Here is a 26,683-nt window from a genome sequence, read left to right as displayed (position 1 = left end):
CACAAATATCAATTATTTTATCTGCTTTTCTATTCTTTGATTTTTTTAAAACAGATTTATGTAGCATACCGTTTCATTGTGGAAGTGAGAAAAAGATGGTAACAGCTTGCTGAACTACCATTTGTGGATGTAGAATTTCGACAACAAAAGAAGTAGATTAATTCAAAACGACTTCATTGCTTGGCATTGGCTGCCACTGACGGCCATAGAAGTGGGAGGGGCCCGTTTGAAGTGGGAGGGGTTGATTCGCTGCCAACCTTGCAGTTCAAATGGATTGGACTTGAACTAGTGATGAATTTACAGAAGAAGAATGAAGATGGCTTGTATTTCTGTTTATTGGTTGTTTTGTTGAATGACTTCCTGACCATCGAACGACAATCGTTGTATCGCCATATCGTGAGATCATCGTTATCATGAGCTTTGTATCGCAAATCGTATCATATCCAGAGGTACTAAGAGATTCCCACCCTAGTCAGTGCTAATATGTTTAACTATTGAATGATCACGTTTCAGAGCCATTGACGGTGATAGACGTCCAATTGTTCATTTGCCCCTCCCAGTCAAAACTTTGATTGGACGTCTATCGCCGTCAATGGCAGCTAATGAGTTAAGTAAATAAATGCATTTCCTCGCTGGGAATGCGCTTCCGCTTCGGCCAAGAGAGCACTATGTTGACGTGTTTCTGTTCTATGCCTCGGCTTCTGCTTCGGCTTCGTCGTCGGCGTCGGCGTCCCGCCCCCTCGCCGTGTGGCGCGTCCTGACGCTTTTCCACGTCGCAGTGAGCAGCCAGGCTAGCGAGCCGCGTATGTCTGCGTGTCTCCGGCTAGGCTAGTCGAGGGAGTGATGGCGGCGCCCGTCCTGAGAGTGTCCACCCCGCGCTGGGAGAGGATAGCCCGGCTCCTAGTATGCCTGCTGGGTATCTTATTGTCTCTTTATGCGTTCCACGTCGAGAGGGAAAAGGCCCGGGATCCGACATATAAGGCGTTTTGCGACGTCAGCAGCTCCATCAGCTGCTCCAAAGTGTTCAGCTCAAGGTAATTTGAATTCAGCCGAGGGCGCCCACAGCGTCGCTTTTCGCTCAATGAATAGGACCGCAATTGTAGCGAATCCGGAGCAAAAATAAAAGAAAACACCTCCAAAATTCTCCGGCTAAATGGTTTAGCTTGCTTCCTGCCTTCTTTATTTTGGTCTAATGCTGCCACGAGCTACCTTAGCATCACCAAGCTAACTGCTCTAAGCTAACTGCTCATTTGTTCTCATTTACTCCGGTTTGACCCTCTGCATGTCTTTATTTGGGGGTTTCCCGTACACAGACCGCCCTTTATGAACATTTAACGTCAGTAATTCATAACAAATAGAAGCATTTTGGCCAAGTTTCCCTAAGTTTCCGTCAGGGGTTTTAGCCAGAATACACATGACTTGATAGCATTTCCTCATAGAAGGGTGTTTTCACATTTCGTTTCCTCAATGAACATCAATTTTAATTCCTAAAGCAATTCTGCGGATTTAACTAATCACACAACTGTTACCAAACCAAGAAAACCCCACCTAGTGAATCTATTAGAATGAATCTCGACGCTAAGCAAACAGTATTGGAATGTAACCTTGCAACATAATTGAACATGGATGTAGGACTACATTTGTCTCTCCAGAAACAGCTGCAATTATGCTGTGGCAACTAGCAATCTCGACTACTACACACGGTGTCCTCGCTTTATACTGGTCCCAAAATAGGACATTTTAAAGTCTTTAAAGTTTCTGATGGTTTTTCATTTGGTTGTTTCTTTAGTCCTTTATATTTGTATTGTTATAATCAGGGGTGCACATAATTTTTTTGCCCAGGTTCTCAGAGGAGGACCTGGAGATGTGACTTGGTCCTCATTGAGCTTGAGAGCCGACCCGCCTAATGCGATAAATTTATGACAAGCTTTACTTAGAGCCAATTAACTTTAATTAATTATATTAACAATTAATGCCTGATTAACATCAACTGGCACAACAAAATTGCCATTACTTTGAAGTGAAATGTAAAGAAATAAACATAAAGGCACCAATTCAAAATAAAGGGCATTATGTGGCTCCCACATTAACTCCAAGCCTTTTTAAAAGTGGGATGTCCTCCTCATAAGACCTCATTGAACGTGCATGTTTAGCTTTGTAAAATGCGAGCAAAAACACATTTGTCAGTGCATGGCGCTGTTTTCATTACCTTTATTCCGCCACTTGTCCATAGGGCGAGTACGGTGCTGTCTGACATTGATAGTTTGCTTAATTGCCACATGCTCTTTGTTTTTTCGTGCTTTTCAGAGTTTGGATGGCTGAAATTCTTTGACCCTACATAAAATGCGCTGCTCTTTTCGGCGACATTGGGATTCTCACGGCACATTTTGTACCGCATTTCCGTGCGAGCATCATTTACTTCTAGCCACGGTACCTCCTGCAGCCACTTTTCAGCAAAAGTCCTTTTTTCAGTAGCTCCGGTGACGTCTCTGTCGTCTGTCTGTCTTTTGACGGGGGTGGGGGAACACGGAAGTAATTACTCAGTGTGGCCTGCCTCTTCGACATTTTGAGAAGTTATTTTCTCGTGTCCGCCGCAAATACAGTGGTCAGCCATCGGTACGCAAAAGCGTATGGAACCCGTTGAGGGCCAGCGCGTTTGTCTACGTCCAGTACGCATGCGCGCATGCGGACCACTTATGTGCACCCCTGGTCATAATCATTTCACAGTTATGAATGGTGCTCACTAGAGGTGGGAATCTCTGGGTATCTCCCAATACAATTTATAATAAAAATTATAAATTCACGGGTCAGGAAATCAATCTGTGATATTCAACAATACATCTATTAAAGTGAAAAACAAGTTAAAGGAGAAAAATGAAAAATGCTTCCTTTTTTTGTACTCGTGCTGACAATGTCAAAAAATTTGTCATCACATAATGACTATTTCGGTGCAACATTTCTGTAATACTGCACTGCTATATATTAACTTATAACCTGTCATTGACAACGATAGACGTCCAATTAATTTAAACTGGGAGGATTGACTTTGCTACCATTGACGGCGCTAGACATCCAATTTATTTTGACTGGGAGAGGTGAATCCATGAACATACACTATTGTAGTGGAAAATTTAGGTAGCAACCCAAAGGATTCTTTTTAAACAGTGACATCTTTTTAAAACAATTTATCGATTCTTTGTGGGAGCATATCGATAGCGTATTGGGATACAAAGTACCACGATATATCCCCATATTGATGTATTGTCACATCTCTAGCGTTCAATTATTTGCGATGGCCTAAGTGTAGGGGTTAGGTTTCACGTAAGATTCACTCAGTTTCCACCATTCTTGGTGTTTTTAAAAAAAATTTTTATGATTGTTTTGCATTAGTTGTTAGTTTCAGTTGAGTTTTCCCCAATCTTCAAGATAAACTTGTGCAGTCTTTCACCAACCTATTAGTCACAATTCTAGGTAATATTTGTTCTGAACACTAAACAGCCAATAATATCAACTAGTCTAATGAAAGGCAATAGTGTGCCTGATGCCTTATTATTTCATTATAGAAATTCTTTTATTGCGTAATTGCTAAAGATACACGATAATATTGGTCGCCGATAATTATCGGCCGATAATGGCAATTATGACGTCACACAGATAATCCAGATAATAAAAAAATTCAACCGATAATGCAATCCGATAATTATATACTTGATTTAGCCTCCAAATGTGCGCAACCGAAGAATTCAGCATGCTGCCTCCTCAACCCCTCCCCTCTCTGAAGCCCCTGAGGGAGGAGGGGTTGAGGAGGCGGAGTTACACGACAAGAAATAGTTGAATATTATGGCGGCTGTTACTAAAAAAACGACGCTCTCGCCATCTTCGAAACATGTACCGCAGAAGTTCCACGAGACCGAAAGAAAGCGTCCTCATTCAAAACCACTAACCCAGCATCCATTTAAAACTGCATCACAAAGATTTTTGGAACGAATACGAGCCTGCTGCTGCTAGCGGGAATGCTAAAGCTATTGTAAACGCTAAGTTAAACTACGGGGCTTGTGACGATACAGAGTCGGGTTGTTTGGGAAAGCAGCCCAAGGCGGGTGGTAAACTCACATCTAAGGCTAAACACCGGCACGACTGGAGACCGATAGTCGGCAAGTAGCCGTCCTCCGACGGAACCCGCCGCTCTGGCTGGTCCGGCAGGCCGCGGCGGCGGGCAGAGCCCGGTTCCACGGCTTCAGGACCTCCGGCGAACACCCCGGTTTCTCGAGCGTTCCCTCACGGCGTGCGAGCAGAGCCAGCCCCCGAATGCGCCGCGGCGAACCGGCCGGTGCGGGCGGATTATCTGGTAGGAACGTAGCCGCCGCCGAGGCGAGATATGATTTTTTTTTTTACCGAAATGACCCGAGAGCCAAAGCCCTGGATAAAAAAATAATGCAGTTTATACGACCACCATTCTTCATGAAAAACATGCCAATCACATTTTCACCGTGTACATTTGGAGAAGTGATGTCCAGTAAGCAAGTTTATCATGACGGCACAGTGGTTAGATGATAATTTAAACATGGAGAAAATGAAGTCAGCCAGCCAATAATGCATTCAGTATGTAAAATGACGAGCGGTCAGATGACTTTAACGCTGCCTTTATTTTCGGCTTAACAAAACTCAGGCACAAAACAACACGCATGGAGATGCGAGCTCCAACTCCATCCAAATAGTACTGCCGTGTATCAGTTTAGCTGCTGTAAAGCACACGTCGTTAGTGCCGCAAATGTAAACAAAGCGCTGCAGAATGGGTACATGACATCTCGCTCTTTTGAGTTAATCATTTTCACAGTGTGCAACAAAGCATATAACATTAGTTATCACTTTTCAAATTAATCTAATTTATTTGTCTGCTCAATTGCAGTCACAGTAGATAATCAAAACTTATTGGCACTTATTAACACGTATCAATTTAAATATGCACATTCCTGTTGTAATGAAATAACAATAATATTCTGTAGCCACAAATATTATTCAAAATCTTTTCTTCTTCCAAGTTTTTTTTTTTTTTTTTAGGATTAAGTATAATAATGTATTGCTTAAAATAAGGCTGTTAAGATTATTTTCAGCTAGCTATTTTTCTTCCAAGAAATCTGAGAGAAATACACTTGAAGCGCTGGCAGATAATTTCACTTATTTCCAATAGATTTACACTTAAAACTGAATAGTTTTAAGGAGGTGTGTTTTGCAGTGTATTAATGTTATATATGTTAGGAATGGCATACTTTTAAAGGCATTTTTGTGCAATTTTGGTATTTACTCTGTAAGTAATTGTTGCCAAAAGTTTACCATTACACAATGTCAGACAATCTGTCATTATTTAGATGTTGGAACTGACGACTTGTTCATATTTTATGTTGAAAAAAAAAGAGCAATAAATTATATTTTTGCACAGTAATATTTTCTTTTGTGTATACTTTAAAATTTTACATAAATCTTTAAATAGAATTATCGGCTTGACATTATCGGTTATCGGTTGGAATGAGGAGGAAATTATCGGTTATCGGTATCGGTTGAAAAATGTATTATCGTGCATCACTAGTAATTGCTTTGTGGATCAAAAATGTGTGTGCTTTGATTCTATTTATTCATTTTTTTCATTTCTGTGTTTTTTAGGTGGGGGAAAGGATTTGGACTCCTTGGCTCCATTTTTGGAAATGACAGTGCACTGAATCAACTAAACAGTGTCTATGGAATAGGTTTTTACGCTTTCCAACTCCTACTAGGTAAGTAGACTTGACCAGGATTGCAGTGACCCATGTGAGTGTACACATGTGTGCACGGACACACAAACCGCTCTTAGTATACTGATAGTGACGCTGACTCAGCCATGCTGGATTGGGATGTTTATCTGGCCACCTGGCACTGAAACAGAACAAGAGGTCCTTTTAGTTATAGCAGACAACCCCAATTAGACTAACACAATAGAGCCAGTTAACTGCTCAAGATTTCTATATTAAAAGAGCGTCCATCTTCATTTTTAACCTTCGATTATCGTCTCCGCTGCGTCTACTTTTAGTGTACAATAACAAACAAATTATAATACAGTTTTCCCGGTACCATAGACTTCATAATATATTGACGGGACACGTCTTTGTCAAAGCTGACTGAGTGGAAACACAGAGCTTTTTACGTTGAAAATTCTTGTGAATAAATGCTTAAATCCCAGAATTCTTTATAGATATGGACGTAAAAGTCTCGATTCTTGTTTAAAAGAAAAAAAAAAAGTGGCAGTTAGCATTTATTTTACGTAAATATGTTGAATGCGCTGCTAGTCTTTAAGCCAGTGTGGCACCGCCTTATCACCATAAGAGCTTTGTATGTTGAAAATTCTTGTGAATAAATGCTTAAATCCCTGAATTCTTTATAGATATGGACGTAAAACAGTCTCGATTCTTTGTTAGAAGAGCAAAGAACAGGGCAGTTAGCATTTATTTTACGTAAATATTGCGAATTATGTCGCCACTGGCGTAGCGGTTGATTTCAGTTATTTTTTTCACAACCTTTTCAAAATGCATGCATGGTACGAAAAAATATATTAATTACCTTGAATCCTCCAACAAATCAATCCTGAGAAAATTCTTCCTGTTTCTATGCTGTATTGCTTTCGTACTTTTTCAACCTAAATCCGTCATTGGATCGCTGCATGTGTTTTGAGAATAACTGCAACCAACTTCGGCCCCCTACTTGAAGGCGTGGTGCAGTGTCTGGGGAATGTTTCTCGTCAATATCATTATGAAGTCTAGGACAGTACATAGACTAAAATCCTGCCCCAAACAGCAAAAATATACTAGTAGCTGATGTCTACACAAAAGTTTTTTTAAATTTTTTTATTATTAGCTGCCAATGACAGCGATTTACATCCATTCCAATTCGACTGGGAGGGTTGGCAGCAATCGTTTTTTTATGTAGGTTATTTTACGCGATTAATATGTCACTTGAAAATACATCAGCACTATACGTAGGAAAATAAGATAGAAGAATCAGAATTTGGATACTTTAAGCACATCGTTCAGGAGAAAGATTTTTTTAAAATCCTCAGAATGAATGCTTGACTTTCTCATTAAAACAATGTATGTGTGTTTTTCTTGCTCCTATAGGAATGACTGTAAGTGCAATGGCTGCCCTCATTCTCATGATGACATCCATTTTGTCGGTGATGGGCTCACTCTATTTGGGCTACATCCTCTACTTTGTCCTGGAGGACTTGTGCATCATCTGCATCACCACGTACGCGCTGAACTTCATTCTCTTTATCCTCAACTATAAGCGACTGGTATACTTGAATGAGGCCTGGAAGCACTTCCAGGCCAAGCAGGACTGAAGCTGTCCAAGCACAGTTAGAAAATGTGACACAAACGAAAACAAGAAATGTGACTGACTGAACATTTAACTTGCCACCAGGAGACCTTGCTTCCAAAAAATGTGTATTCTGCTGTGTTCACCCCCCAAAAAATGAAGAAATTTAACAATGTTGGGCCTGACATCTCTCAATTATGGAAGGATTAGGAAGCGAGAGGTAATATGACTTTAGTGGTTCTAAAATGTTTACTTTTCTCATCACTACAAGAAGAAGGCAAAAGCCTGAGCGGCAGGCTGAGGCGTGCATTTACAACCCCGCGACTCGCCGGAGGCGTTTTTCCAGTTCTCAAACAAGAAGGATCTCAAAGGAGACATGGCGGCCCATCAAAGTGTAACAGATGCACTAAAAAAATTAAGAAGGGTGGATTCCAAAATGACCGCAAAGTACACGCTCAAATGTTGAGTTTTGAAGGGAACAAAACAATATGGAGTTATTAATTTTTTGTGTCCCTTCATGTTTACACTTTGTAGTATGCTTTTTATTTTCTTCCAGAGGACCACTAAAAATGAACGTGTGTAGATGGGTCAGATAGTTTGTTTTCTGTACATAGCTGCTGAGCAATATTTCCAGTTAGATTGGTTGACGTGAATAGGGGAAGCTGAAATGTGGTTCAGAAAAGGTGAGGAAAGTCACAGTTGCTGTGGCGCCACAGACAAAACGATAAGGTTCAGGTCTCGGTTTGCAGCAAAGCACCTTCACCTTCTATTGTTGTGTGTCGGCGACATAAAAACTAACGTGCCTGAAGCATCCATTCGATTTCTTTCGAAAGCGGGGGCGCATTTGACCACCACTTTTGCTTGTTTATTTTTCTGTCAAAGGTCTGAGGCAATATTTTTTTTAGGATCACCGTTTTTGTAATGTAACATACCAGTTGAGTGTTTCTTGTACAAGTGTCATGCAGTGGCTGCTACACTGTGATGGCTAGCGTCTATGCCCATTGAACAAGTAACAATGATGCTACGCAGCTGAGTTACAGTTCATTTGCTGGACAAACTTTTGCCGGGAATGTTCTTTTTGACACAAATAACAGAAGCAAAACCAGTCGTTGGAACTCTTCAAAACAGCAATTTCAAGCCATCCAAGAGCCAGTTTGTGTTCAGGACTAACAGCAGAAAGCTTCTTATAGTGCTGAGTCATACCAAGAGTTAACAGAATAGGGCGATGGTCTCAATTCTTAGTTCTAACTAGACAGAAAATAATTTCCCTATGAATAACTAGTTGTAATTTATTATGAGAATGAAGCTGGAGGTTTAGAATTTTCCTCCAGGTGGCTTCATACTAAATTCCAAAAATGTAATGTTAGATTCATTGAACACTCCACATTGTTCCTTAGTGTTAATAAGTTTTACTATGTACCCTGCGATTGAATGGTAATCAGTACGTTTGAACTGGGAGCGCTGGCAGCAAATGAACTAGCCTCTCAGTTCAAATGGATTGGACGTCTGCTACTGACAAACAGATTTAAACTTTCAAATTAGTTTAAGAGCCATGTGATTGGATGTCTGTCATCAATGGCACTGAAAGAGTTAAATTCACAGCAGAAGAATGAAAAGAGCCTTAGCTCATTGGATTTCATTGACATGTACTCTTGATAAACTAGTTATAAACTCATTTAAACTGCATACTTTCCACTTTTTTCAAGGCAGTTAAACCTCAATTCCAGTCAAATTATGATTTCCAGTCACTGACAACTGCTAACTTGGCAGTTCTCAGTACAACCAGATATAAAACACAGTGGAATGTTTTGGAGATCACTTTGTGGTCAAGTGATGATCACTCACCAAAGCACGCCGTTTGTATCATATGACACGTTCGTTATAATCCTTTTCACAGTTTATTATTTGTGTACAGTACATGAGATAACTCCATTGTTTTTTTTTTGTTTTTTTTAAGGATTCACGTTGTTTGTTGGGTCGAAAATTATGGATGACCATCTAGCCGAAAATTCCAGTTATTAGTAGTAGTAGGGCTGGGCGATATGGCCTGAAAATAAAATCTCAGAATTTTTTTCACCCAAAATCAGTTACAATTTTTAACCCCCCCCCAACCCCCCCCACCCAACACACACTTCCCCTAGCTTTTTTGAAGGAGACTATGAGAACAAATGACAAAGTGCAAAACAAGTTTGACCTCTTTATAGGGCACTTATTGGCTGCCATTGACATTAACTTCATTCGCCTCTACCAGTCCAAATGGATTGGACGTCATTGTCAATGGCATGCGATTTTTTAAATCTTAATACTATATAAAAAAAATCTAGTGTTATTGGAGGCATACCCAGAGTGTTTTACATTAACAGAGGGAAATCTGTGCTTCCCTGCTGAAGCTGCTGCCCCCATGATCCCACCTCAAATAAGCGGGAGAAAATGAATGGATGGATAGTACTTTTTAACTTCTGTTTAGTTAGATATATAAACCATGGATTAATATTCAAAATAAAAACATGATTATAATGAAAATCTGGCATCCACGAGTTAATTTTTAAGCAAAAGTCCAGAACGTCTTGAGTTGTCCGATATTTTTTAAAAAACTAATATCCTGATATTGTCCAACTCCAAAAACATGATAGTGACACTGAGATATGCAGTTGTGGACTTAACATATTATGGCTAATTGTATTGTGATTCCCCACTGGATGCTTTAATAATAATACCTCACAACTCCTAAGCATCTTAGTTTAAAGACATCTAATGGTCAATAAGCATTAACTGCTGTGCTAAACTATGACCAGCCCTTGTACAAAGGCAGAAGGCTTCACTTTGAAGGCAACATGCATTTTGGCCCAAAACCCCCCGTTGGTGCTGTCAGCTCCCAAATACAAAGTAATAACCATACAAAGAAAAAAAATTCTCATGGAATAATCTACTGAATAATTTGGTGCTGGATTTCTTTTTTTTTAAATTTTTTTTAGGGGTCTGGTTATTCGCAAAAAAAAAAAAAAAAAATCAAATCCTAAAATCAATTTATCGCTCAGCCCTAGTCAACAATGTTACTAGAGCGCACGGTGAGATAAAAACATTGAAAATTCAAATATTTTGTGTTATTTCATGTTAGATGGATAAAAGTCAGTTTCTTTGTTGAATATTGAAATAGGCCCTGAGGATAACTGCCATGTTAGTTTCATCATAATACCAACTTAAGTGCCTTCTGTTTGATCACCAGGCCTTGAGCCAAAAACCGGCAAGTGATAGCCTTTTAAATGAACAATGGAACAGGCACTTTTGTTTACAGCCTTCTAACATAAAAAGAAAAATTGATCTTGAATGACAAAATTATGTCAACCAAATGGTAATTCCCTCCCTTAATTCATTGGTTTCCATTGACGGTGCTAGACGTCCAATCCATTTTTAAGTGGGAGGGAACGCAGCCTCCCAGTTCAACTGGATTGGACGTCTACTTGTGATAAACCAATTTCAAGACTTTCGTTTTTAAGAGCCACGTGATTGGACGCCTATCATCGCCAATGGCACTGAAAGAGTGCACAACTTTATTGTTCATACTTGCATTTTGTCTAGTCATAGGACTTTTCCGATAGCGAGGAATGCACTGCTACATCACAAGGATTGTAATGTTCATCTGTAATTATGCCCTTTATCTGTACACAAAGCATTCTGGGTTACTTTAAATACAAAAAAAATGTCTGCCAACGTTGATTTTATTTTTTGATGGGCGAAAACTTACTGGATTTGCTTCTGTATTGCCAAATGGTTTAAAACGCTGTATTTTCTTACTTGGAAAAGTGTTACAAATTGCAGGAGGGTACGTTCAAACAAAGGGAAAACTGGATGAAACAGACATGAGAACTTTTGAAATGGTGGCAGTCATGTGGAAATGATCAACCATTAAAACATTCCCTCTGAAAGCTACTCTGTTCAAGTCATTTAACGGGTAAACAACACCGTTAACTTTCTAGCCTTAATACTATTTTTACTTATGTATTACGGCAATGCTTTATGCATATTTTTTCCAATGTAAATTCAGGTATCAAGGAGTTAATGAAGCAGATCTTGGTACACTGCAAAGACAAAAGTCTGCATTCTCAGCAGGTGTGTGTTGGAATGCGGATAATCCATGGTGTATTGTTTAGATGAATAAAACAAGTTGAACCATGCCCATGGAAAAGTCAACTTTGGCAACACTGTCGAGTAGCCAAATTGCTACTTGTTGAACGAGTCCTGTGCTACCAAACAACACCTTTGTTGCATTATTTTTGCTCACCTAAAATCCAGAAAAAGTCGGATTACTCTTGTCAAGGCATCATTGTATTTTGCAGTAACACAGTGCAGTGTTGCCGAAAACTGGTACTTGTCGGTTGTTAATTACAAAAAAAAAGTCTATATTTGAATTAGATTGTATAGATCCAGTTTAATGTGATGGTCAATGCTATTTTTTCCCAAGTATACATTTTGACACCCAGAAACACTTTCTGAAATGAGACTGAATTTAGTGTAATTAACACAAAATTTGCAAAATTAGTTGTTTTAAATCTGAACACCCAACATACTGTAGTACATTGCAATCACGTAAAAAAGTCATAAACAATTACCATACAAATTACCTCGCAATCACGTAAAAAGTCATTATAAACAATTACCATAAAAATCATGAAAAATTACCAAACTGAATAAAAATTCAAGCGTTGACATTGTTGCAAGAACAATGTCTCTTTTCACTTGAATCTGTTTTAAGACTAAAGCGTCTAACACTCTTTGGCCTCCATTAATGACATTAGACGTCCAATCCATTTTGACAGGGGAAGCCCTTCCATTCAAAATGGATTGGACATCTAGCGTCGTCAATGGCAGCTGTCATTGGCAGTGAAACGGTTAATATCTACAAACATTCTTTAGTGTCTCACTGTTTAGGATATATATTTTTTTAAAGCTCTCAAAGCAAACCCTTCCCCACAGCTTTCCTCTGGCTCATCGACACATTAATCAGCTGCTGGTAAAGCACGATTGCATTTGTGTATTAAACAATTTTGCTGGTGATTCAATACATTTTGTAAACTGTGAACGCTTGTGGATATCAGAGCCCACATGGATATTTGGTCCAAGGAGGCATCTTCCCAGTTTCATTTGCAAGCCTCCAGTACCTCTCCTTGAGGATATACGCCCCTGCTTTGGGTTGTCTTTGCCTAGTGAAGACACCCTTCTTGTTGCCCACCACACGTGTGATCCCTGCAAGATGCAAGGAACAAGATAAGAAAAAAACAAGTGAAATGGATGCCAATGTGTACAGAGAGTGCACTCGTGCAGTTTTGTACCTTGTACAGTCATGAAGTCGGCAAAGTTCCAGATGAGTTCTCCAATCACATACTTCTTCCTCTTCTGGTCGAACACGTTGTGGTAGCTCTGCAAAACCACATTCTGGTACTCCTCGGTAAACATTACGGGTGGGTCCTGCAAACAGGGCACACCTTATTTGATTGCTTTGCTAGCACTTCACTTTTGCTGTCTCATTTGTTTTCACAAATGTAGATAGTTTCTTAAACTTTCTTCACTTTAGCGTCTGTGTCAATGCGTGTGCACGCTTCCTCACACTGTGAAAGCCTGGCACTGTGTCTGCTCCGTATTCGCTCTGGATGATGGGCTTCTGGTACTTTCCGTACCAGTTCTCGAACTGGGTGTTGAGCTGAATAGGGATGACCTCTAGGTGGCCTGGGTCGTGGTACCACGAGAAGTAACTGTTCACACAGATTACGTCCACATAGGGAGCCTTGGCATAACAGGACAAAAGTGTGCAGTGGTCATTTAAATCGATATGCTTCATTTCTTCAGATAGAAGATTAGTTGCTCAACTTGCTGATCAACTTCCAAAGGGAGTATGGAAGTCTTTTTACTGGGCATTTGTCTAAAGATGCATGCAAACAACTTTAACAAATGAACTTGCAAAATGAACTTTCAAAAATTGAGCATTATAAAAGTCTAACCAATAGGTTTCACCAAAAAGCTAAGTGCTGAGCAGCAGTGTTGATAATAGTGGCCTTATATTTTTTTCAGTAGTGAGTAATAGGCTAGCACAATATATCGTTTGCCATCGCGATATTCACATACCCAATAGGTCTATCGCAGAATGTACAATTATTATTTTTTTGAACTTTTGGTTTGCTTCATAAAAGTAGCCAGTCTGTCGAGACATGGCGTCCTGGATCCCTTTTATATACAGCAATCTTTATCATTCACAGATAAACCCTCTTAGCCAGATGGGGGGGAATATGATACAAAATCAAACCTATCGTCATATGCTATTGTTTAGCTACAAATGATCTCATTGCCTCATTACTACTCATCCTTCACACAGCCGATAGAAACAAATGTTGTTCTAGCCATCTTCAAGCGACCAAGAGATTGGGATTTTACAACACTGTGCGCTGGTCCTCATGGGAAACGCAGTGTTCCTCAAGGCAAAACATTACCGCTTTTATTTACCTTTGTCACTAAACTCAACCAAAACTGAAAAGTTACCTAGTGTTACAATACTTTGTTACAATAAAAGAACTCCATAAACGAAGATAACATTTTTATAATGAAGAATATGATAAATGATAAAGCTTTAATATTGAAATATATATCGCAAACCCCCCAAAAAGTCACAATGTAAGTTTTCTCCAATACCGTTCAGCCCTAGTGACAAATCTAATTAATTACTTTCATACTTTTCACATCTTTGCAACGCCATTACCGAGGCATGATACTACAATTTGGCTGAATGAAGTACGACTTGTCTGATTTTGTCAAAACTGCCTGCGAGAGAGCAGAGCGGAGGGGGAAGGAGGAAAAGGGGTAGTGACTCCGTAGCACACATGATGATGATCGGCTAGGTGGGCGGATCATGCCCAGCTTCACTGCACGCTCTGGCAAACACAACAAGAAAGCGATAATGGCGATGGGCCAGGGAATTTCAAAGGTAGCGTTCTCAAACTTGAGTCATTTAAAATATTTAATATTGTTACTTTGCGGAATATTTAAGGATAGTGTTCTGCGTATTGTGCAGTAGGCCTAAAATACAGTTTCAGAGATTTGCACTGGTTAATGGTCAGTTTATACTTGTGTTTTCTTAACAAACTAATATATCTAATCCAAATAAATACCAAATGTTCTAAAATACTTTTTATAGTAGGGCTGGAGCTATTGATTAAATGATTTTAGTAGTCGATTAATCGATTAACTAGTTAGTTCGAATAATCGAGTAATCGGATAAGGAACATGAAAAATTAAAATACCTGAGCTGAGCCTCAAACGGTATTAAAAAAAAAAAAAAAAAAGGATCTATGGACAACAAAAGAACTGGCTATCTTACATAGCAAAAGTCCGCTAGCTTAAATGCTATAAAATGCAATTTAAAAAAAAAAATAAAATTTTAACAATGCTCTTAAAAAATGGTTCAGACACTTTTTCAGGAAAAACGGCTAAATATACCTCTAAACTAAATCCCGAATGAATTAAAAAAACATTAGCTCAAACAAAAACTTATGTTGATCTTAACACGGGGGGCATTGTAGCCGTCCAAATCAATAAAACTACATGCAAATTTCAAAATAAAACATTACGACGCCACTTTAATTAAACGAAGCAGCAAAATTTAATTCGAATCTTTCTTCTATTCGAATACTTGAGTCAATCGATTAATCGGTGCAGCACTAGTTTTTTTTTTTTTTTTTCTTCATTTAATATAAACATTTCTGATTTGAAAGATGTTATAGCATATATGATATAGAAACGTTTAGCACATGAAAAGTCACATCAGTTACTTTGCTGAGTAACTAATTACTCTTACAATGAGGTAACCGAGTTACTAACTCAATTTTCGGGAGAAGAAATTGATTTTGACTAATTACTTTTTTAAAAGTAAGATTAACAACACTGCTGATCAGACATTGTCTAAGCATTCCCAAAGAGTGAGCTCCTCACTCATCACCACCTTCAAGTGATGAACATAACGGTAAAGGAATGCAAAGAATTTACAGACTCGGAACAAACAATGTTTACATTTCATGAATCTGTTGAAGCATATTTCAGAGCAAGTCCAGTTAACAAGTTTTTTTTTAAATTTCACACCATAATATATTTAAAATGCAGAAAACAAAAATGTGAAAAAGTGGAGACGTTCAGAGCGAAAGCGTTTAAAATTTGTCAGAGTATTCCACATGAAACTCACCCCTCGATCTCTGGCATAGTTACTATCTGTGATAAATGTCACTGGTCTTGTCGGGTCCAGCTCTTTAGTATATGTTATCACAGTCCTGTGGGGCAAAACCCCCCCCCCCCAAAAAACAATACATTTTAGTGTTTAAAATAAGGCTGGGCAATGGTTAGTAATCTTAATAGCAACTGTACATGACATTAATTGCATTTTGTATAGTAATGAGATCAAAAGTAGTAATTAGAACACTTTTATTGCAAATGTATTTCCATATTAATTAAATAATCTTTAAACTCATTGGCTGCCATAAATGGCGATAGACATCCAATCCATTTGAACCGGGAGAGTTCAAAAGGATTAGATGTCTATCAGGTGTTAACGGACAGTTAAAAGCCTTAGTTTAAAATCCAAATCTCAAGACTAAAACCATGCAGTTGCAAGGATAGGACCTGGTCAAGCTGTCTCAAAAAACAAACTCACTTGAAGTAATGTTCAGCGGGAGTCATCTCTGACGCTGGCTCATTAGCTACTGACCACATGACCACTGAGGGATGGTTCTTGTCCCGACGCACGAGCTCATCCATGACGTCCAGATGATGAGCCAGCGAGACGTTGCCAAAACTACGACTAGATAAACAGACGACATGAACGCTAAATATTAGGGCTGCAGCTATCGATTCTTTTGGTTGTCAATTAATCGGTGAACTAGTTAGTTCGAATAATTAAGTAATCAGATAAGTAACATAAAAAAATTAAATACCTGAGCTGAGCCTCAAAGGGTATTAAATAAATAAATAAATAAATGAGGATCTATGTACAGCAAAATAACAATTGACTAACTTGCATAGCAAAAGTCCGCTAGCTTAAATGCTATAAAATGCTAACATTTTTTTTTTTCACAATACTCTTAACAAATGGTTCAAACACATATTCCCACAAAAAACGGCTAAATATACCTATAAACTAAATTACGAATGCATTACAAAAACATTAGCTCAAAAAAAAAAACTTAGCTTAGTCCTAACAGGGAGCAGCTGGATTCAGCCATGTGAAATGAGTTATGTCATACTCACTGTTGCCACCACAAGGGCAGTGTAACCACCCAAATCAATACAACTAAATGCAAACACTTTCAAAACAAACCATTACTACGCTACTTTAATTAAACGAATACTCGAAGCAGCAAAATTTAATATTTTTTCTAATGTAATTACTTGAGTTAATCGATTAATCGTTGCAGCACTACCAAATATACATTTGATAGAGAAGATAGACATCCGATCACGTGGCTCTTAAAAACAATTAAAACTCCTTAAATGAGTTTACTGCTAGTAGATGTCCAACCCACTTAGAATGGATCAGACTTCTAGCGGCGTCAATAGCAGCCAACGAAAAAAAAAAAAATTAAAACTGCATTCTGCAACGGACAACTAAATTAAAAAAAAATATATATATATATTATTAACTCTTTCAGTGCCATTGACAGTGCTCATTTTCTACCAGCAGTGCAAATGGATCGGACGTCTAGCACCGTCAGAGTTCATGTATAAAATACAAGCACGTGTTATTTTTAAAGTGGTGAAAGACACAATGAATTTTTCCCTACATGTCTTTGATGCCCACCCCAGGGCATTCATCAATGACCACAATGCCGTGGCGATCACTCATCTGCAGAATCTCCTCAGCGTAGGGGTAGTGGCTCGTGCGGAACGAATTGGCGCCCATCCATTTCATCAAATTAAAGTCTTTGACAATCAGGGGCCAGTCGAAGCCTTTCCCTCGAATCTGCAAGACACACATTTAACTCCTTGGCTGCCGTGTATGCCGCTAGACGTCCGATCCATTTGGACTGCCAGCATCCCAGTCCAATTGGATCGGACGTCTACACGTCATAAACTCATTAAAATTCACAGCAGAAAATACACTGGATTGTTATCGTTAATCCCTGTGTCAAAAAAGGACTGGCAGAATTCTAAAACAGTTCTGTACATCCTCATAGCTGTACTCACGTCAGAGTCCTCATGTTTATTAACGCCGTGGAAATAGAAGGGCTTGTTGTTGATGAGGAATTGAGTGCTAGTGACACGGACAGTGCGGATGCCGACTGGTAGAGTATACACATCTGTATATGCTGAACTTTGATCTGCTGCCGTCATGTGAACCTTTGTACAAAATTAAATAATATTATTCACAGTTCGCAACGCTTGCAAAGCGACTTCAGCTTGACTAACCTCAAAAGTGTAAAGATAAGCTGGATCCTCATGCATCAAGTATGGCCACCAGAGTTTGACATCAGTGAATTTGAGAACTCCGGATGGCTCGCTGGAGGAAGCCACGCAATGTCTGTCTTTATCTATCAAAGTGACCTTAAAGGTGGCTTCAGCAGCATTTTTTACTGATATATTGTAGTTGACTAAACCTGAAACACACAGTCCCTTAAATTAATGGCAGGAAAAAACCATATAAAATACAGCAAACAATTTTATTATGTCTTTTAACTCAAAATTAATGAATTAACATAAATTAATGGTTATTAATGGAGTTATTTAATGGCATATGATTTCATTATCTCATTGTGAGTTACTATACGGCGGAAAACACTTGAAGTTCTGCTCTGAGATCCCAAATTTGACAATTTTTAAAACTGTCCTAAATGCATGTGTGATACATCATTGGAAAGCTTAAAATCTCAATATTCTGAGGGAAGAAAAATTCTGAACAGGAGGGCATTTTAAAACCAAAACAAGAAAATTCATCAGCAAAACCCTAACTGGAGGTGAGAGCACGCAAGAGCATGATTAAAGACGCCATGATTTTAACGAGATATTATCGCGTACTTACCCATTTTCGATCCAAAAACTCCATGTGGCATGTATCACTGAGTGACAAGACACAGCTGTGAATGGCCACAGCCGGCTTTTAGGGGGATTATATGGGTGAAACATGGTAATATAACAAGGGTCGCGATGCAGAAATCGCAGACATCAAGGAGTGGTCCAGACTTTCATTTTCATATATTTACCCTTCTAAACATTTTTTTTCAATTTTTCTCTGTTTGGATCAATTATTTATCATCTAAAATATTGGGGAAAATGTGACAGTAACAAAAAAAAAAAAAAAAAACAATTAAGCGATAGTTATGAGGTAGATATCCGTGACTTTTTTACAGACGCAAATTTTTTCATTGTGACGTAATTTGTTTAAAAGTTTAAAATACGCGAGGAAAAAGTTTTTTTTAAAGATGTTTTTTTTTTAAACTAAATATTAGACATCAATTAATGATTCTAAGCTAAAAATGACAGACATTTCGAATAATAAATACGATTACTTACCTTCCTTTTATGGCTAGGTTGAAACAAAAGCGGTTGCGCGACGTCTGTAAACGGGGGTTTCCAGGGTAAAACGGACAAATTAAAAATAGTTCAGGGGCTTAATGCGCCATGAATCTGCTATGGCAGCATAAAGACATAATGCTTTATCAAACACAACCATTCTTTTGGCTTAAAATACAGCAGTTTATTTTAAAGAGAGCAGAAACTGCTTTTTCAGCCTTATCTGTGTTTTCCGCCATACGTAAATATTTCATTAAGTTCCTACAGGTTTTCTCATATTAAATTTAAGACTTTTGAGGACCTAATTAAGACCATTTTTAAAAAATTTAATACCGTAATTTTCAGACTATAAATTGCCACCTATCAAATTGGACATGAAAACAGCATTTGTTCATAGATAAGCCGCAGATGTCCTCACTGTATTATGGGATATTTACACCAAAAAATATTAATTAGTAACACTTTATTTGACAGCGGTGACATAAGACTGTAATAATTATGACATGACACTGTCATGAGCATTAATGAATGCTTATGACAGATGTAAATTGGTGTAATCCAGCAAATTATCTCACTTTTGAATGGACGTAAAAGATCTGAGCTGGACACAAATGGAATTAGGAACAAAATGTGATGGATGACACTACTGTCATAAGCATTCATGAATGCACATGAAAGTGTCATGTCTTAAATACAACGGTCTTATGGCAGTCTTATGATGCTGCTGTCAAATAAAGTGTTACCTATTAACCCAAAAAAATCTTCAAATAAGGCGCACTAGACTATAAACCGCAGGATTCAAAATGAGGGAAAAAAGTAGCGGTTTATAGTCCGAAAATTATAGTACCTATTTGACAGCCATATTGACCAAGAAAAACAAAATCCATGAATTTGTGTTAATTTCTCAAAAGTGGAAATGTGGAAGGTGTGCGGGATGTAAGAAAGCAGCATATATTGAGTAGGCTAGTCACGCGACACCAACACAGCACAGACACAGACAACAGGCCAAGTAGAGGCGTTCTTGTTAGCATTAGCAATTAGCATGGCGAGTGTCATCTTAAAACTCTCGGGCAACCACAGCACCTCTGCCTTCATGGTTGTTGTGGACCCAAACGATGTAAGTAGATCCACTCTCGCAAATCCACTAGCAATCGTAGCTGGGCTGGGATGCAGGGGGGCTGCAAGACTATTTAAGGTATTATTTCCAAATTTATAAATTCAATGCTTTTAAGACTTTTTAAGACCCTGTGAGAACCCTGTTAATATGACAATGTAGTATGAATAATAAAAAATATGACAGCACAGCTAAACTTTGGAATTTACTAGCACAAAATTTACCCTTTAACTACAAATAATCTCAAAGCTAGACGTCCAATCCATTTGAAGAAGGAGGGCTAGTAATTAACAAATGGCTGCCAACCTCCCACTTGAAATGGATTGGATGTCGATTGGTGGCAATGGCAGGCAATGAGTTTATTTCGATTTGTATTTCATTAATAAGGAAGTAAATTTAAAATAATAGTGTGCTAATGACTATTTTTGAATTCATTAGTATGCACAATGTGATTAATGGAAATTAATCGCAATTATAATTACATTAGTACCCATTGCCCAACCATAAAAATAAAGTAATGCATACCTGTGCTATCCATAAAGTCAGTCACCACTGTGATATCATCTATGTAAGCCTTGGGTGTTGTGTAAAGTAATACAGGACGGTGAATCCCAGCATAGTTGAAGAAATCAAAGTTGATATTTTGCACAAAAAATCCTTTAGGATACCTGTGGAGGAACACAATTCTTCATTATTTGTGTTGACAAGAGGCCTTGTTGTTTTTCAGGCCAAATATTTGGGAAAACCATCAGCAAATTCGATGTAGTTCCTTTACTGGATTTCATTAGATTGTGGAGGTTTACATTAACTGTTTATTCAGTATGTAAACACGACTAACGGCAGTGCTGGTTAAGGTTAGCTATAGGGTCGTATTATCTAAAGCTACGTCTAAGACGGATAATTTTCTCCAGGGTATTTTGCAGACTATTTTTATACCTGTCCACACTTATGTTTAAGGTGCGTTTAAGGCACCACCGCTTCTGCAAGGTACGCTTTCATTTGCGCAAACTATGCATGCATAGAAAGGAGAAGCCTCATATGTAACGTCCTTGCCCGCGCGGTTTACCTCTGAACTGGAAACTCATTACTTGCCGGCGGCAAATTTCGAAATTACTACACCTTCTAGACTGTCATTATTTTGTGATCACGGTTCTTTTTCGTGAACGCAACTGAACACATCACGCAGGAGCGAGAGTAAAGGGACAGCTCGCTGAGCTTTTACGAGGAGTCGCCGGGCTGTGGTTGAAATAAGCCTGACATCGTTACTTGGGATGTTACAAATGATGCTCGGTTGCGCTCTTACCACTTGGAAAATAACAAATAGAAGCATATGGTGTGGAGCTGCGTATATTTCATGGAAGCCGCAACCAGGAGTGCTTGTGCATAACAGTGGCGATCCTGGACGTGTCGACAGTTTTGACAGGCAGAACTGTCATGGAAAAAAACTGATTGTGCACCTCTTTGACCTGGAGTACCACGCAGGTCGCTTTTCCAGGTTTAATTTTCCTCTACGTATTTTGATATACTCATGTTCGGTAGGCATTGAGTTGGGAGGGGCCAGCCCCGCAGCTGGCTGATCGGAGACAACACGGGGGGACGAGGTCTGTAAAAAACGTCATCTGCGATAGGAGGACTACAAATGGGCACTGAATTGAAACATATTATTGCGACGTAGTTTGAAGGTTCAAGAAAAATGTGTGGAAAAGAAAAGAGGAGCAGGAATGCCACGTAATGATAGTCCGCCTCTATTGTTTACGATGCCGTCATGCCGCACTAAAAATGGCGACGGCATGGCGTCACTTCCTTAGTATCTGATTGTTGTACGGAGACAGCAGTCCATATTAAGCGGCGTGTAATATTACCCGCCTAAAATTATCCGACGAACAACTAATCCGGATAATAGGCATACTGTATTTTTCGGACTATAAGTCGCACCTGAGTATAAGTTGCACCAGCCATAAAATGCCCAAAGAAGAGGAAAAAAATATATAAGTCGCACCGGAGTACAAGTCGCATTATTGGGGGGAAATTTACTTGATAAATTCCAACACATAGAACAGATATGTCATCTTGAAAGGAAATTTAAAATAAAAGTACAATAGAGAACAACACGCTGAATAAGTGTACAGTATGATAATGTTACATGATGCATGAACAACGAAATGCGTACGTGTCCAGTATGTTAACGTAACATAGCTATCAAGAGGTATTCAGATAACTATCGCATTAAGAACATGCTAACAAGTTTACCAAACCATCAGTGTCACTCCAAAACACCAAAACAACATGTTAAATGATATAATAATGTGTTAATAATTTCACACATAAGTCGCTCCAGAGTATAAGTCGCACCCCCAGCAAAACTATGAAAAAAAACTGCGACATATAGTCCGAAAAATACGATATTAGTGTAGCCGACATGCCGTATAGTCCAACTAATTACACGTTTACGGCCATTATCCGTCCTAGTGTAGACGTAGCCTAAGAAACCAGTTGATTGTAGGTCTCTTCTGAAGTATGTACATTAAAACAACAGTTGACTCAATTTGATATAAATAAAGACACGAGTGTATTTACCTGGTAGGGTCATTGAAGTACTGGATGCTTCCAGGAGGTAGTGTCTCCAGAGTAAGAGTATTGTTGACTGCGATGGTGATCCGACAGGGGCCCGTCGGGTCATCTCGGATCACACTGCCTATCTCTGCTTCAAAGGGAAGATGGCCACCATTGTGCTCGGTCACTTTCACTCCGTTGACCCACTGAGAAATTAGGACAAATCGTTGGCACAGATTTGGCCTGGGCGATAAATCTATTTTATGAGTTAAATAGTTTTTTTTATTTGGGATGATTAATAACATTAATGTTTTAACGCTTACCACTACTGAATAATAATGCGCACTTCCCACTCGCAGAACCACTCTTGTTCCTTCATCTGTCACCCAGCGGGTCGGTAAAGCCACCTCTCGCTCATACCACACCCACCCAGTGAAATCTCGTAACGTTGGGTCCTGCGTGATGTCGTTGAAGCTGGCGGGAACTGCCATGTCAATCACAGGGCCAGTCTAAAGTCACACAAAATGGAAGGACTTTGTGTTAGACCAACCTCACCAGCTAATGAGAGGTAATACAACAACAGCTGAATCGCAGTTATTTCTCCATTTTGAAGGTCCTCATAACCATAGGCGGAGTTTGACTTTTGGGGCAGGGGCGGCATAATATGTTGATGACCCCAAAACGCAGTGTCGGCAATAAAATTACCTAACAAGAATATTTATAATAACAAGTTGAAAATGAGCATTTTTTTGTTTCCCATCATTCTTGAGGGGAATTCTAAAATCAGGCTGCTTAGGATATACTTTTCGCCGAGATCGTCATCCATTGAATATGGTACGCCCACCAGTGTCGTGCCAATGTAGTTACCTCATTATGGGTGGAGCCACTACACTGCAAATTTTGCTTGATTTCCATGTTTTGGTGATGTAGTTATCTACGAAGTTTTAAAACATGGCACATCCATCAAAAAAACTTTTTTTTCTGCCGTATACCATAACATACGTACTAAACGTTAAAAAAGGCAATGTTTCATTGTTTTACTCATAGGATGACCTATAACTTTTCTTAGTGTAATTCAAGTCCTGTATGAAGTTTTTCCAGTTTAGTAAATGTTGATGTCCAAAATATATAATTGTGGTTCTTTTCTGGCTTCAATTAATTGTTATCTGAATTAGCGTCTTTAGTGGGACAAATTAAAACTCTGCGCACCATTTTGACGGCGGTCTCTAACGTTTCATGGTCCACATTTTCAATCCTTGGTTCTTGCTCAGTAGTTGTTGTCACTTTTGAAAGCTTAGGTTTGAAAAAAATTACGTACAACCTATCCATCTTGCCTTTTCGGTCCTCGGGTGGTTTTGGCTAAGCATACAAATCATCGTCTAAGGTGCTAGTCACAGTCTGTTCGAAAAATAATTTTGACCCATTATAAAAATATCTTTTTTTGTTCATTTCAGTCTTTTTTTTTCAATTGCTTTACAACTTTTACAGACAATATTTTACCGGAACATTCTTAATTTTAAAATCATATATTGTATAGGACAGTCAATTACATGCAATGATACTTTTCGGCCACCAGGCGGGGGCCTGGCCCCCCTGAAAATCCGCTTATGCTCATAACCTTATTGAAGATTTCTTGCAAGATGGCATTTTGGTTTCAGATCGCATTTTCGGGAAAAAAAAGCTTCATTAACACCAAATTGATGATGGAATAAGTTTTTCACTTGCAGATGTCCAACCCATTTGAAGTTTGAACCTTCCCACTTCAAATGGATTGGAGGTCTATTGCTGTCAATGAGTTACAGAAGGACGTTAATCGGATCGTATGGAGCAACTAACGGGACCAGATATTACGATCTGGTGCGCACCACATCGTTTCTCGTGCGGACTAGATCGTTTCTGGTGCGCACATGGTCTAAATTTATTCTATTTCTGTTGATGCCCCTTTAGGGGCTCCATAGGATCGTGTGTTAATGTTAACTTCATTTTATGCTTTTTCAACATTTTATCGAAAATTAAAAGCACCTCACCTCAGCCAGGCGACTTTTGTACCAAGCCTTTTCGAAGCCTTCATTCCTGTTTGGCGACTTGTCCGCTCTAAAACTCCAAAGCCCGCTCAGGTCCTTCACTTCCCGAGAAGAAGATTCCCGGGGGTAGAGCATCCCTGTGCCCAGTAGGCAAAAGGCCACCTGTACCACCGCAGTGAGCCATAGGAACCATAACAAGCTGGATTTTCCCACTGGAAACATCCTCAAACTTGCACGGGTTCTTTCAAAGGATATGACGTAGTACCGCTGTCAACATCACATGCGATTAAGTTCCGTAGTTGACGCTAAAATACAGTAAAAAACAAACAAACAAAAAAACGCTAAAATACAGTAAATCAAAACTAAAAATTAAGTCAAACTTATTTATAATTTCATTATACGCTGTTTTATTTTTCCGAACTCGTGAGGTTTACTTATGAAAGTTAGGAAATGGATATGGAGCGGTAGCGGAAACGGATCAAAGCTGATGTGTAATGCTCACTTCGAGCCAACTGGGACGACCGATATCACTTGTCGGCCATTTTGTGTCAGTGCCATTCGACATTTCAACATAGCATGTACTTTGAAATAGCTAGAAATTGCTCAATTTACAACCAATTCATTAGTGGCGTGTTTTTTCAAAAGTTTCACAGATACTGTAAATTTACTGCATACTTAGAATCAAGGGGCGTAGGTTTGGTCTCAACATTATTGGTAGGGACCATATGGCATAACCTGAAAGTACACTTTTTACTGGGAACGGGACATTCTTAATGATCAATGCAAAATAAATATGTATTGACTTGTACTAAATTTTATGTGTATTGGTCCAGCTTACACTATTCAATCAAAACATTTGTATTAAAAAATTACTGAAGAAACATTTTGAAAACTTCCAGGAAAAATGTCCGGATTTTAGGAGCAAATTTGAATTGCATTATTTGAACATAAATTATATTAACATACACAATACATACAATCGTGTAATCATCTCTTAACTACCCAGGAATGCAAAAAAATAAACATTTTTCATAAGACCACTCAAAACTGTCTAAATAAAGAAATTAAATGTAGGCTAACTGAAAAAAGTTTGTCATGGAATAACCACAACAACAACAAAATAATAATAATAATAATAATAATGGAATCATCCTTCAGGTAAAACTACTGCTTTTGTCCACAAGCACAGCCAAACTCAACAACCATAACAACAACAACAAAAGAAAGCTCCTGTGAGCTGCTTTAAGACCACATAAATAAAATAAAAAGTAAAATTGGGGAGAAGGGAGTAAAACTCATTTCTCAGTTTAGCGTTACAGTTAACAGTAGAAAAACACATATAGTAGGACACTTCTCTCTAAGCAGCTACCTACTCAAGTTTTGCTGGCAAGTAAAAAGGGGTATGTGTAAGTCTGAACATAATGAAAATAATTCACTTAATAATGGTCAATTACAACAGTTAAAAACCATGGGAAGACAATCTAAATAACCTATATAACTGAAGTCATTACATAACGCAAATAAGGATGCTCAAAAGTTGGTGGGGACAATTTGAGCATCCTGAAAAGTTGGTAGTGTTTTGTCCCTACCGTCCCTTTGCAAACCTACGCCCTTGCTTAGAATAATTTTCCACATCCAATCTGAATCAGACATGTCAGTGCGCTTTGATTTTAACCAAACGGTTTGAAAATACGTCAAGATTTAGGCGATTTAAGAGTATTTTAGAGGACAAAATCACTTGTTATCAATGGTACTGTTTAGTGTGCAAGTTTGGAATAAAAGGGAGCAATAATCTTGTTTATTGCTTATTTTGATATCAAAACAACATGGTGGCAGAGCAATTCAATACCATAATATAAATAATGCAAATACGTACAACATTGGCACAAAATTGTCTTTTAAAGTAAAAAAAAAAAAAATACATGAAACAAAATTGGAAAATACTCAACCATCCAATTGTATTAGGTCGATAGAGCATGGACAGACTTTGTGAAGCCAGAGTGGATACCTCACTCACTCGTGTGCATTTGAAGTTCTAATTTTCAATTGTATGACAACAATATTACAACATCCCCAATAGAGGAACAAAAGTGCAAGGCCACTTTCA

The 26,683-nt window shown here is 38.6% G+C and overlaps 2 protein-coding genes across 2 annotated transcripts; one reads left to right on the top strand and one right to left on the bottom strand.

The window, feature by feature from the left end:
- Positions 1 to 677: 677 nt before the first annotated feature.
- vkorc1l1 (vitamin K epoxide reductase complex, subunit 1-like 1) lies at positions 678 to 10,376 on the top strand. Its single transcript, XM_057820883.1, has 3 exons — positions 678 to 1,034; positions 5,662 to 5,771; positions 7,146 to 10,376. Exons 1-3 carry the CDS (start codon positions 844 to 846, stop codon positions 7,367 to 7,369), a joined length of 525 nt encoding a protein of 174 aa, XP_057676866.1. The 5' UTR covers positions 678 to 843; the 3' UTR covers positions 7,370 to 10,376.
- A 1,358-nt stretch (positions 10,377 to 11,734) lies between these two features.
- Positions 11,735 to 24,855, bottom strand: gusb (glucuronidase, beta). Its single transcript, XM_057820878.1, has 12 exons — positions 24,580 to 24,855; positions 22,876 to 23,061; positions 22,577 to 22,758; positions 20,525 to 20,667; positions 17,785 to 17,972; positions 17,563 to 17,715; positions 17,160 to 17,338; positions 16,034 to 16,180; positions 15,569 to 15,653; positions 12,950 to 13,126; positions 12,675 to 12,810; positions 11,735 to 12,588 (listed from the first exon to the last, which is right to left on the bottom strand). Exons 1-12 carry the CDS (start codon positions 24,796 to 24,798, stop codon positions 12,437 to 12,439), a joined length of 1,947 nt encoding a protein of 648 aa, XP_057676861.1. The 5' UTR covers positions 24,799 to 24,855; the 3' UTR covers positions 11,735 to 12,436.
- Positions 24,856 to 26,683: the final 1,828 nt, after the last annotated feature.

The sequence above is a fragment of the Corythoichthys intestinalis genome, chromosome 18, assembly GCF_030265065.1.
Source record: "Corythoichthys intestinalis isolate RoL2023-P3 chromosome 18, ASM3026506v1, whole genome shotgun sequence".
Taxonomy (NCBI): domain Eukaryota; kingdom Metazoa; phylum Chordata; class Actinopteri; order Syngnathiformes; family Syngnathidae; genus Corythoichthys; species Corythoichthys intestinalis.
The sequence above is the reverse complement of the archived record's forward strand: the minus strand, read 5'-3'. Positions and strand labels throughout refer to the sequence as shown.

Bases quoted from the DNA above. Each gene is read 5' to 3' on its own strand.
- gusb (XM_057820878.1), bottom strand. From the start codon at position 24,798: ATGTTTCCAGTGGGAAAATCCAGCTTGTTATGGTTCCTATGGCTCACT. The intron at 23,062-24,579 runs GTGAGGTGCTTT...GTGTGACTTTAG, and splicing joins ACAAAAGTCGCCTGGCTGAG to ACTGGCCCTGTGATTGACAT. The intron at 17,716-17,784 runs GTTAGTCAAGCT...TTTTGTACAAAG, and splicing joins CTTATCTTTACACTTTTGAG to GTTCACATGACGGCAGCAGA.
- vkorc1l1 (XM_057820883.1), top strand. From the start codon at position 844: ATGGCGGCGCCCGTCCTGAGAGTGTCCACCCCGCGCTGGGAGAGGATA. The intron at 1,035-5,661 runs GTAATTTGAATT...TGTGTTTTTTAG, and splicing joins TCCAAAGTGTTCAGCTCAAG to GTGGGGGAAAGGATTTGGAC. The intron at 5,772-7,145 runs GTAAGTAGACTT...TTGCTCCTATAG, and splicing joins CGCTTTCCAACTCCTACTAG to GAATGACTGTAAGTGCAATG.